Source organism: Oncorhynchus clarkii, chromosome 6 (genome assembly GCF_045791955.1).
Source record: "Oncorhynchus clarkii lewisi isolate Uvic-CL-2024 chromosome 6, UVic_Ocla_1.0, whole genome shotgun sequence".
NCBI classification, from domain to species: Eukaryota; Metazoa; Chordata; class Actinopteri; order Salmoniformes; family Salmonidae; genus Oncorhynchus; species Oncorhynchus clarkii.
This window is the reverse complement of record NC_092152.1, coordinates 67,119,332-67,131,682: the sequence shown is the minus strand read 5'-3', so window position 1 is coordinate 67,131,682 and position 12,351 is coordinate 67,119,332. Positions and strand designations below refer to the sequence as shown.

The 12,351-nt window shown below is 41.5% G+C and overlaps 1 protein-coding gene across 14 annotated transcripts; it reads right to left on the bottom strand.

Annotated features, from left to right (window-relative positions):
* Position 1: 1 nt before the first annotated feature.
* On the bottom strand, positions 2-11,604 carry LOC139411488 (cell cycle progression protein 1-like). Of its 14 annotated transcripts, XM_071157926.1 has the most exons (12): positions 11,475-11,604; positions 9,986-10,056; positions 9,502-9,616; positions 9,162-9,247; positions 8,852-9,059; positions 8,507-8,602; positions 6,315-6,641; positions 6,136-6,174; positions 5,018-5,136; positions 2,713-2,838; positions 1,059-2,419; positions 2-974 (listed from the first exon to the last, which is right to left on the bottom strand). In XM_071157926.1, the coding sequence occupies exons 2-12, from the start codon at positions 10,043-10,045 to the stop codon at positions 791-793; spliced, it is 2,721 nt and encodes a 906-aa protein (XP_071014027.1). In that variant the 5' UTR covers positions 10,046-10,056; positions 11,475-11,604; the 3' UTR covers positions 2-790. The 14 variants fall into 14 exon arrangements, with proteins under 14 accessions (XP_071014027.1, XP_071014032.1, XP_071014028.1 ...); XM_071157931.1 differs by lacking the exon at positions 2,713-2,838; XM_071157927.1 differs by lacking the exon at positions 6,136-6,174.
* Between the last annotated feature and the right edge of the window lie 747 nt (positions 11,605-12,351).

Here is a 12,351-nt window from a genome sequence, read left to right as displayed (position 1 = left end):
GTCAATATTCACTTATTTTATTGGGAAGCTGCAATTCATTTTTAACAGCACATCTGTAAATGAAAGGAAATAACCAGCCTTAGTAAAACAAGCCATAGTTGGAATGTTACTGAACACAGTTGCACTTTATTTCACCATTTTAAACAAATATGTAATGTAGCAGCAAAGTATAGAAATCAACTGTGGAACCGGCTTCTTGCATTATTCAATACTATGTGAAAAAAAGTATCTGTGGTTTTACTGCTCTTCAATGCCACTGACAAAAATACTATTTATTTCCATTGTTGGATCCATCCAATGAATCATTCATTCACAATAGGCCTAAATGTAGACAATTAAAATAGTAAAACTTTAAAAAAGGCCCAAAGAGAGGAAATGTTGTGCAAATTACAGTCAGTGATGGCTCTTAAAAAGAACATGTAACAAATGACCTGATGACAATGAATGTGTACTACAGAGTAAGCTACTGTTAGATTTACTTACTGTATTCCCATGTTTAATTGCTCTAGTTAGTCATATTTAAAGACAATTCATGGCTAAATCATTGCAGCAATAATTTTCTTTGTGCGCATGAGATTAGATGCAGTCAGATACACCACCATTGCTACTAACCTAAGGATTGCTTACACAACACAGGAAGCAAGGGGACATTCAGGCAGCGTTAAAATAACATTGTGCAAAATCACAAAAACAGAAGAATATGAAGGATTTCCATCAAACACATCCTAAATAGACTTCGCAACTACAATATCAGCCATCATAAAAACAAATTCCTTAGGTAAGATTATTCTCAATATTTGGGATCAAAGGGCATAGGACCCAACTCTATTTTTACATCAGCCATGTGTCTGTCTGTGTTCCGTCCTGCTCTGCTCCACTTCCTCTCTCTTTGTGTCCGGGGCCGGGCTCTCTGATGCTGCTGCTTTGCTAGGCTTTCTTCTTTAGTATCCGTATCTGGCCCCTCAAAGGGTCTACTGTGAGTTGGCGAACAGAAATGTCAGAATATGGTAATACACAACATCCTATTGAAAAAACAGTTATGAAAACTATAAACTTACCTTGACCCGTAACGTTTTGAGTAGGTATCTCCAAAGAAGTGCCTGTAAACATACTCGTCAAGATCTTCAAAGATGTCATCGTTGTGGCCATGGTACTCATCCATGTCCTCCAGGTAGTCTTCCACACCACTAACAAAGTCTGTGAACAGCATCTGATCGTGGATGAAGACGCCGTTGTGAAAGAAATTTTTAATAAAGCTCTCCAGCTCAGTCCAGTGGTGGAAGTGGTCAACCTCCTGCTGGAGGTAGCTGTGAAGCAGCTGGTTGAACTCATTTGCTCTTATGGGGTCCATGGCTTTGTTGAAGAGGCTCATGGATTCTTGGTAGGCACAGTCGAAAACCCCAGAGCAACCTTTGAGCACTCCTCTTTGCTGTTGCTCAGCGTCTGGGTCCTCCTCAACTTTACTCCCTGACTTCCGGGTGTTACGGTGTGCCTGGAAAGAGTCGTCAGTGGATTTACGAGGGTGACGATGCAGGGGCTTGTGGGTTCTGGGCTGCCATGGTTCCTCCTCTGAGTGCTTGTTTCCATGGTCTCTATGATGCTCCTGCTGCTCAGTCTTTGCATCCTTCCTCTCGTGAAACCTCCGATTGTGAGGCCGGTAAGTCTTGTCCATCATGCGCGAAGCAGAGTCCTTGAAGTGGCGGAAGGTGGATTTCACAGAATCTGAGAACTTCCTCAGATTCTCCTTCACAGCCTCTTTGGCTTTCGTTATCTGCTCTTTGTGATGGTGCACAAACTCCTTGGTGGAGTTCTTCACCGCATCAAAAGTATCTTTCACCTTCCCTATCACGCCCTCCTTGGACTTCTTGACTTTGGCCTTCTTGTCTCCCTTGGCCCTCTCCTCTTTGGTTTCCACATAGAGCCTCTCCCAAAGGTCGGAGCGCTGCTGCTCAAAGCTCAGCTTCTTCTGCAACTCCATGAGCCGTGACTGCAGCTCCTTTGTCTCCAGGTCAGCCTCTCCTCCGGCCCTGGTGTTGCGGCTGCTCAGCTGCTCCCTTAGCTGGTCAGTCACGCTCCGCTCATTATCCAGCTCCCTCCTCAGCGTCTGGGCTTCAGCCATCAGGGCCTCCCTTTGGCTCAGGAAGCTGCGGAGGCGCTGCGTCTCCTCCTCCAGGTGGTCCTTCAGCCTCTGGTTCTCAGACAGTATGGAGTCGGCCCCGGCCCCAGTCTCCTCGAGGTCTCGGATCTGGGAGCGCAGGTTCCTCAGCTCCTCCTGAAGGGTGGACAGGGACTCCTCCTCACGCTCCAGGGAACTCTTCAGCAGCTGGTTCTCCACCATCAGGTGATTCTGCCGAGACTCAATCTTAACCCTCTCCTCGCCAGTCTGCTGCAGTTTCACGACCAAGTCTTCTTTCTGGGCCTTGTTTCAAAACAAAAATACATTATTTGTTATGCATCCACAAAGGAGTATTAGCAAAACGCTTAACATATGAACAACAAGGGGAACAGTTAGGCTTAAATTAATAATGAAAATGGTTAAGTGAAACAATGACATAATATTTCTTCAGTCTCACGAATAAACGACAAATCAATTAATGGTGAATTTTGTTGCAGTATTTGAATCTTTATTTAGATATTAGTCCACCTTCAATTTATATGGAAAGACCCACCACTAGTGTTCAATTTGAACCTTAACCTGTTCTTGCATGTTACCTGTAGCTGGGCCTGTTTGGATCTGAGATCCTGGTTCTCTTTAGTAAGCTTGTCGATAATCCCTGTGAGAGACAGCATCATGTCACTCTTGTCCTTTAGGTCTTCTCTCAGACTCTTAACCACGTCCTAAACGTGTGGAAACAGCATCACCAAAGTGAGCAAATGCATTGCTATAAAATGAGAATACACTCTTAAGCTTCATCTCACACTACAGTTAAGTGGAGGGTCAAATGTTTCTCAAGGGGGCAAAAAGCCATCAAAAACAAATCGTAGAGAATCCTTGTATATAAAAAATATTGAAGATGAATAGTTTAAAATGTGAAATCACAAAAATATAGCTGCGAGCAGCAATATGAACAGGACAAAGGAGAAAATATCAGTTGGATAACAAAGCAAGCACTTTATCAGGTAGGATAAATCTTCCTTTACGTGCAATCAGTTAAAGCATTGAAGATGATTATAAAAGTATTTTTAGCATATGTGCATCTATAGGTACAGTGTGGTCATATTTTAATGCAGAGAAAAAAACTATTAAAAGCCTTTTGTAATGAGTCTAAGCACACAATCCGGAGTGTACGGATTTTGAGCATTAGCATTACATGACTTGTTAACAGTTTCCTTGTTTTTGAGATATCAAAACCAAATTCAATGTGGTTCATCTTAGGGATGTCCATGATAGCGATGAAAAATTTGCTAGGCCACTATGGAGTATATTTACACTGGTTTAAATGGACAAGTAAAATCAGATTTTGACCAATCCCCTCATCTTTCTCAAACTCATTTAAGACGTACCATGGGCTTACTTTCCAAATTTGGTGTCATTTGGTCCTATGGTTCATGAGAAGAAGATTTTTGAAGTATTTTAAACCTATTTTAGCATATACGCATCTACTGGTATAGTGTGGCCATCTTTAAATTCATCAATGTTATTTACCCTTTAGGGACTATTTTGATGAGTCCAAAGACCACATTTGGAGTGAATCTGACTTTTAGTCCATGAGATTTTTTATGATTATTTTAAGCATTAGTTTTACATAGTCAGAAGTTAATTGTTAAGTTCTTATTTTTAAAGATATCAATGCCAAGCTGTCTTTGATGACCCTAAAAGTTAAGTTGATAGGCGATGGTGAAGTGGATTTACAAAGGATTTAAATGGACACGTAAAATCTGATTTCCTGATTATCAATAACTCAGCCATCTTGTAACCAATCCCTTAGCTTTTCTCAAACAAAGTTAAGAAATGTACCATGGGCCTACATGCCGAATTTGGTCCGAAAAGTTTTACAAAATGTTCAAGATGGAGCAAAAATATATCCTGACAGACTTTATGGGTCCTTGAGGCAAATTTATTCAGCATAAAAAAAGACACCTACATACAACGTTTCAAGTATCTAGGTTAAACATGGCAGCGGATATGAGGGTTTAAGTGAGATTGCTTATAACACTGCCACCTTTAGGCCAATCGGTGCAATTATTTTTGTCTTAGTTACTCATGTCCTCTAGATTCTGTGTGCCAAATTACAAAAAATGCTACCAATCAATCAATGCTTAAATTATTTGACCAGGTCAAGAAAAAAATGTACGCGTAACAATAGATTTAACAACGTTGCTGTGAACCCCGAAATATAAACCACAAAAACAAGGATAGGTTACACAGTATAATATAGGGGGCATGCAATGTATTTCAATACAAGGACCTCATTGCCCAAAAACATTTTGCTACTGTGTGTCATATCAAAAACTATTTGAGATCAGTGGAAAATGTAACAAAGCTAGATAGTGTTTGTTTGACCACCTCCTTTGAGACATAATTTGTAATAATAATATATATTTTTTTTTTAATCCTTCCATGTGGTTGGTGGTGAAGATACATTATTTTGCTCTCTGGAAGGAGCTTTAGTTGAGGCATAATCATACTTACCATAGAAGTTAGAATTTTTTGAAAAATAATAGTGAAATGAGTGCTCACTGAGCATTGCTGTAAAAGTGGATAGATCAATTTAATATTGAAACGCTTAAAGTTCTTCCTAAAATATGATACTGATAGTTCCAAATGTGACATTAGGACTACTGGTACTTTAATGCCTAAAATCTGCATGTGTTCAGTCAAAAAAGAGAGAATTCTATAGCTGAAACAAAGTTCACCAAAGATATAAATAAAAACAAAAAGAAACAGAAAAGTTAGGAAACAGTAAGACAAAAAGAACATGTATTTTGTTTTATTATGCTAGTTTATTTGAAAAGGATAATAGAGGGAGGTGGCTTATAATATCTAACTGTATGTATCAAGAACTCTTTTACAGACCTTGTTGATGACATTTGGTCTTTTATGACACTGAGGCTGCAGATCTCTCGAATTACCAAGGTCGTTCACTCCACAGATCTTCTCCACAATCTTCTGTCTCTCCTGAACCTGCACTGTGCCTGTGTTAGAATTAAATATTAGGCATTCCCTTCATTTTCCATTGGCATAGACATGATTCACCAGATGATAACACACATTCAAGAATAGTAACACAGAAGCAGAAAAAGTTGGGAAATGTCCATGCATAATCCCACTAGGTGCAATAAAAATGGTTCCCATTCTTGGACACACAAAAATGTCAAGACTTAACCAAATATTTGGTGACATTGGTCAGCAGTGGCAAAATGAACTCAATAACAGCAATTTGTTATTGTGTGTATTGTTATTGACTTATGACCACACTCGCTGGCAAATTAGAAAACCCCTGACATTCCATGTGTGGGATGTAGGTGTTGAATTCCCTGACCCGTGGGAAATTGGGAACCCACTGTTACCTCACCTTACCAAAGACGACAGCACAAGAAAGTGATATACTACCACACAAAAACAGAAAAGGAATTGACTTAAATTCAACAAGTGACCCATCATGAGCATCTGGTTTGTAGTCAACTCACAAAATGTGGCACCCATCTATGATTAAGTTTATCAGTCATATTCAGCATGTCACCTTTCAGCCAGCTCTGAGCCAATAACATTGGAAAATTGATTGCTTATTGACCACAACCCAGATACTGTATTACATGTTTATCATTTAGCACACTCTCATCCAGAGTGACTTACAGGAGCAATCAGGGTTAAGTGCCTTGCTCAAGGGCACATCGACCCTCTTAACTGCTAGGCTACCTGCCGCCCTATGACTAAATTGTTTGTTTCTACACATAAACATTCTGATGAGGATGGATTCAAGAGGTCAACAGAAGCACTAATTCTCTTTTCACTATCTTAATAGGATGTGTATCCTATCAATATGATCATGTAGGCACTTGACATGCTTTGCATAATCCCACTAAACACACAGGTTTAGTTTGTGCTATTCAAAACTACGATGTGGTGATGACACATGACATTCACATGACATTATAATGACTTATGCGCCTAAGCAAGTTGAGTTTGATTACCCTCAAACCATCCACTCCATACTGTGCCTTCAAATTTTCCTAGAACACAGAACCAACATGTTAAAACTGCTAAAACAGCCCTCCTTGTGAATTCCTTTTTACCAATGATTCCATACTCATAATTAGAAACATTGAAATTCTTCATCACATATTTCCCAATTCTTTCCCATGATGCTTACCGTAGAAGTGACCAAAGCCCATGCTGATGGCGATGATGAGGGCTAGTAGGATACATTTGTTAAGGGTGCTGCTGACATGGCCTTGAGGTGGGGGAGCAACGCGAGGTTCCTGCTGCACCTCCTCCTCCTGTACCTCCTTCTGCTCCTCCTCTAGAGTCTCCTCTCGGTCACTGTGGCCAGACTCCTGCACCTCCTCTCCATGCTCAGCCACAGAGCTAATGGTGCTCTTCCTCACCCTGCGCCTCCGCACTACTGGGGTGACCTGCTCTCCTCCCTCATCCTCACTGCTGCTGGAGTCTGCAACCACAGGCTGCTCTGCAGGGAAAACTGCAACATACACACACCAACAGAAAGAATCATAATGACAAGGTAGCCATGTAGGTTGACATGCTTGTAAACCATGCTTATGTTGCTAAAATAATTAACAGCACATTGCTGCTTGAAATATTGTTGTAATTGCCCTCATTGATCTAGTAGCAAAGTGCGGTCCATGGTAATATTTCACGTCTCCATTCAATTCTAATTAAAGAGCGAGCCCCTAAAAAGATACTTCTCATTTTGAAAACGGCCTATGTGGCATCGATATGAGTCAGAAACAGTTAATCTACTGTCAAAATTGACTACAAAGTGTAAATGGGATAATTTTGGTCATAAAGTCAGTCTCGTCCAAAATGAAGATTTGTGAGATAGAGGAAAAAAATGTATGGGTATTGTAACAGTTTTCCTTGGGTTGGGTTTATTTCAATCCTGCCCACAGTCGGCAGCACCCAACTGACATTTGATATCCCTATGGAGCTATTTAGGGACCATCAATATATTACACAATGTACATGCGACAATATTAAAAACATGTCAATAGCTCAGAATTGACTTACTTAAAAACCTCAAAACAGCTATAAATTGTGGAAATTCAAATATTGAAAGCATTGAATGAGACAACTAAAAGATGGGCCAATATTTTCATGTTGCACATTTACACAGTCATTTATTGACGGCCCATAACTAGCCCTAAAGACAGGCTATTCAATGTCAAACCAACTTTGCCACAGTGGCACACCAGCGGCTGAAGCTAATTGGCTAAATAAGTTGGCTAGCAGTAACTAGCCTAGGCAACATCAAGACAAGACCTGGTTAGCCTTTCAAGTTATTTAGAAGGGTGAGTGATTGTGTACTGTTTTGGCAGAGTGAATGTACAAACGCTTGCCACGTGCGAACACACACAAGACACCCACATTAAACCACCCCCCCAAGAAAACTCTTATTTGGCTTCTGGCTGCTGCATTTCTCAATGATCAAGCCAAAAAACTAAGCCAAATCAGGAAGCTCAGGCCCCCTTTAAAGCCTATACATCATTTTTTGTAAAGCAGGGCTCTCCAACCCTGTTCCTGGAGAGCTACCGTCCTGTAGGTTCACTCCAACCCTAGTTTATCACACCTGATTCTAATAATAGGCTGGTTGAAAAGCCAAACCAGGTGAGTTACAACTGAGATTTCCGCAAAAACATACAGGATGGTAGTTCTCCAGAAACAGGGTTGGAGACCCCTGTTGTAAAGCTAGGCTTCATGACATTGGTGCACATTAAACTGGGAAAACAACAATAATGCTTTAGTCTTCCACAGGAAATGCCAAACCTGTAAAACTGGCACACACGGCTGTGAAAAATGTGCTTATGTTTTGCTTGACAATAACCATTGATTGCAAAATCTGATTAAGACATCCCTCTGGTAATAGGAGCAACATGTAAACAACATGCCTCAGTGTCAAGTTTAATCTAGGTTACATGATCACAGAGGTGACCACTAGCCTAAAATGAAATGAGAAATACAGGAGATCCAGACTAACAACTAATCAAATATTCTGATAATACATTTTATGTCAAAAAAATTGTATATAGGCTAGGCTAATTATACATCAGGTATATCTGTCAAACCAATTAGATTTTGCCAAATCATCACTGGGGCAACTTCCAGTTGTTAAGTCTAAACAAACACACATCATGCCGAAATACCACGCAAGTGTTTTGTTTCACACATTTAGTGGCGGTTGCAACACCTTTCAAAACAAGCAGAACTTGTTTACATCATCGTGCAGCATTTGCCCTGACAACAGCTTATCAGGTTTAGGCCTGCTACACTGTGTTGAGCAAGACAAGCAGCACACTATCATATTCACACCAGTCCAGTTTATACCACCTGAGAGAGAACGGCTGCCAGACATCTGCCCTTTCAGATGACAGCCCAAGTCCCACAGACTCTGTGGAAGCTTCCAGTGGCCCATCATCAGCCTGGCTTTAGGACAAGGGGAAGGGGAAAGGGATAGGAAGGAGTGCTTTGTTGGTTTCTTCTGTTTGTCGTCATGCCCTATCTGTTTTCTAATCCACTTCCTCTGCTTGATCATCACCAGACCATCAAACCTTGCTTGGAAACATCTCTAACTTTGAACAGCAAAGATAGATACAAATATATCTAAATTCTCCAATTTACCTCATACTGGAATTCATTGAAACATCCCCTAAAGGGTGTGTTGGTTTGCCCTACCAGTCTCTGCTGCGCTGAAGGTGTACTGGCTGCTGGAGGAGGTGCCCAGGTAGAGCTCCTCATTGACTGCTCCCTCCTCCTCCTCCACTGTCTGCTCATCCCAAGGCCCGAGCTCAGTCTCCCTCGTGTCGCCCAGAGTCACAATGTCAGAGTGGTCGCTGGAGGAGCACAGAGTCACATGCTCGTCCCCGGCCACCTCACCTCCAGCCTGCAGAGGATATTCCACATGGTTGGCATAGGGACTGGAAACATAGCGACATGGGAATCATACAAATATACAGCCGAATAATGTTTTGTTTTTATCCCTCACCTCAGAAGCAGACAATGTCTCGTCTAAGGTTTCTTCTTTCAGAGTGGCATCAAGAGATGACTCACCCCTCTCCTCAGTGCACTCAGCTAAAACACATTTAGAGTACATTTAAAATTTTAAGACAGGTTGAGTACACACCATCTACTATGAGCAAATAACATCTCAATAAATGTGTTTCATTACATATGGTTAAACCAAATTATGTAGTGTTTTTCTGATACATATATATTACAATGTTGTAACAGTTTTAACCCAGTCATCAATAGTTTTTTTGTAATAGGCCTAGATATTTCAAAGTGCTTTAATTTGTCACAACAAGGCATATGGTAACTCCTCCTACCAGAGAGAGTGGTGGGTTGGTCCTGCAGCAGCTCTGGCTCCAGCACTGCGCTCTCTGGGAGATCAGACCCACATTCCAGGCCGTTGTCTGGCCCCAGGGCCTCAATATCTGAACCCTTAGAAACAAGCTTATTATATTAGCCTACCACATTTCAGACAACCCTACATGAAGGCATACTATGATCTCCAGTTCACTACATTAACCATCAGACTTTCAAATGAATCTAGACAGTCGGCATAATGGCAATGACTGGCATAAAGGCGCTCAAGAAGTAACTAGATGACGTGAAACTTTGAATTAGTCCGTCACTGTAACGGTCATATCCATAGGCCAGTCCCATTAGAGTGCACTGAGGAATTTCAAGGGCTCTGGTTTCTAGTACTGGACTATTGGTCCTACAAGGGTTAGCTGAGAGGGAGTCAGGTGCTCAGGCTGATGGGGAATCAAATAAGGACCCAGGTAGGGTCAGGAAGACTTGACTTACTTCATTACTTATGATAGTCCACCCACAGGAGGACTCTGTGTCACTTGAGCTCTCTGACATGGCTCCGCCAGCTGGTAAAAACAATGGAGCACACTGTAAAAAACGCATTGGGAATGATTTTTTTTGCACAAGAGGAACATTTGAATACTCAAATGCAAAATGTATAATTCTGCATAAACCCACAGTTCACTGATATTACATTGGGATAGGAGAGTTCAAAACAACAGTACACAGACATTGCAGCAGAATGCATGCCTTGTTGACAGGGGAATGTCTAGCTCTCAAAAAACATTATTCTCCATATGGAGCTTTTTCAGCCATTACATTCGACCACATTTGGCTCCATGTAAACTACAATTAATTGACATCCATACAAAAACTCCTTGCTCAATATGTGAAAATACACCACCTAAAGGAGGGAGACAGATTTTCTGCCGAGTTGGGCCGAGTGCTTACACACGGGTGTTCTGAACACACTTAGATACCTAACAAGCACTCTAACGTGGAGATATGGCTGTGTGGGAACACTAACCCTATAAAAGGTGTGTAGTAATTTACCTTGTTTTTATAGCAAAATGTTTTTTTTAACTGATATGAAAGACACGTTACTTATATTTCCAAAACAGTACCGCAAGCGAAGCGTGTTAATGTTTAGAGTAAGCGTCCGGGCACTTAACACAACTCCCCGGGTCAGAAGATACTATCGTCAATAGGCGCTAAAGTAGTTTGCGTCAATGAATGGTAGGGGATGTCATGCGGACCCCATTTGACCGTGAATGATTGCACCAATTCCCCACTTTTGGGGAGATCGAAAACTGTTCGTATGTTTCTCTGTATAGGCATAATCTTTCTGCAGCAGAACATGATAAAACATTTATACAGTAGTGGTTGTCTAGAATGTGGGTCGTGGGGGGAAAATGTCAATCCCACCACAACAAAAACATTTTGGAATACTGTTACTTTACCAGCTAACTAGTTTACTGGTGAACGAAAACGAAGCCTAGTGAGTATTGTTGATATTATTTAAACAAAGACTTTGGTGTGCACGGTTCAATGCATGGGGGGCCTTCTTAACACTGCAAGATTGCAACGCTGCCGTCGACCCCTGCGATGTCGCCAGCTAGTTAGCCAACTACATTACAATTAGCACATGAGTCCAATCCGCAATCGATTATTCAATAAATTGATGCCTGGATATATAGCTAACTAACGTTACATATGTAGCGTTATTATATGCACATAACTAACAATTATCATAAGAAATTACACAATCTGGGGAAAATACGAACGGAGGGGTGTTTTCTGCAAACAGCTGCTGGATAGACTGAAATTTAAACAGTTTATTGCTAGCTACCTAACAGTAATAGCTAGCCACTCGCACAGTTAGATAAACTAAGGGGTACTAACGTTAGTAGTACTCTGTAACGTCAAGAAGTATGACTTTACAAACCACTCTAACCGACAAAACATCAGACAGTAATATCATTACCCAGTAAGTTTCCAACGTAGAAAGTAAGAATTTCTGCAAACGATTCTTGAGTCACAATTGCGCTCTCACAGCTTCATCGATTTCAATTCAACAACAACACAATCAGCGTCTCGTCAGCAACACTAAAAATAGTACTTCCGGATTACGGAACTTTGAAAATGTTCTAAATAAAAGTCTCACCCGTAATTGTAGAAAAGTGTCAATAACCTGTATTTATTCATGATATATGAAAAATAACTGTTTTAACATGAACTATGAAGGGGCAGGCAGCAGGTAGCAGGCTAAGGTTCAGGGGGAGAAGAGGGCAGGTAACAGGGTAAGGTTCAGGGGAGAAGGGGGCAGGCAACAGGGTAAGGTTCAGGGGGAGAAGGGGGCAGGCAACAGGGTAAGGTCACGGGGGAGAAGGGGGCAGGCAGCAGGGTAAGGTCAGTGAGTGGTCAGGGGGAGAAGGGGGCAGGCAGCAGGGTAAGGTCAGGGGAGAAGGGGGCAGGCAGCAGGGTAAGGTCAGGGGAGAAGGGGGCAGGCAGCGGGGTAAGGTCAGTGAGCGGTCAGGGGGAGAAGGGGGCAGGCAGCAGGGTAAGATCAAGGGTGAGAAGGGGACAGACAGCAGGGTAAATTCAGGGCATGCTCAGACACTGAAAGAGAGGACACGAAGACCTCTGGATTATTATGCTATTTCAATTGCAATTAATTATGTTATGCAGCACAGTGAAAATATTGATAATGCATTTTTTATGGAAGTTCTGCAATTCTGCAATGGCCAACTGCTACAAAAAAATACAGAAAGGATTTGTGTCGGGCGGCTTAAATGGAAAGATGAGAAGTTTGATATAGGCCTATGTGCTTGTGTTATGCAGCTAAAGGAAGGCATAAGTAG

Bases quoted from the DNA above. Each gene is read 5' to 3' on its own strand.
- LOC139411488 (XM_071157926.1), bottom strand. From the start codon at position 10,045: ATGTCAGAGAGCTCAAGTGACACAGAGTCCTCCTGTGGGTGGACTATC. The intron at 8,603-8,851 runs GTAGGGCAAACC...CTTGTCCTAAAG, and splicing joins CTTCAGCGCAGCAGAGACTG to CCAGGCTGATGATGGGCCAC. The intron at 2,839-5,017 runs GTCTGTAAAAGA...CCACACGTTTAG, and splicing joins GACCAAATGTCATCAACAAG to GACGTGGTTAAGAGTCTGAG.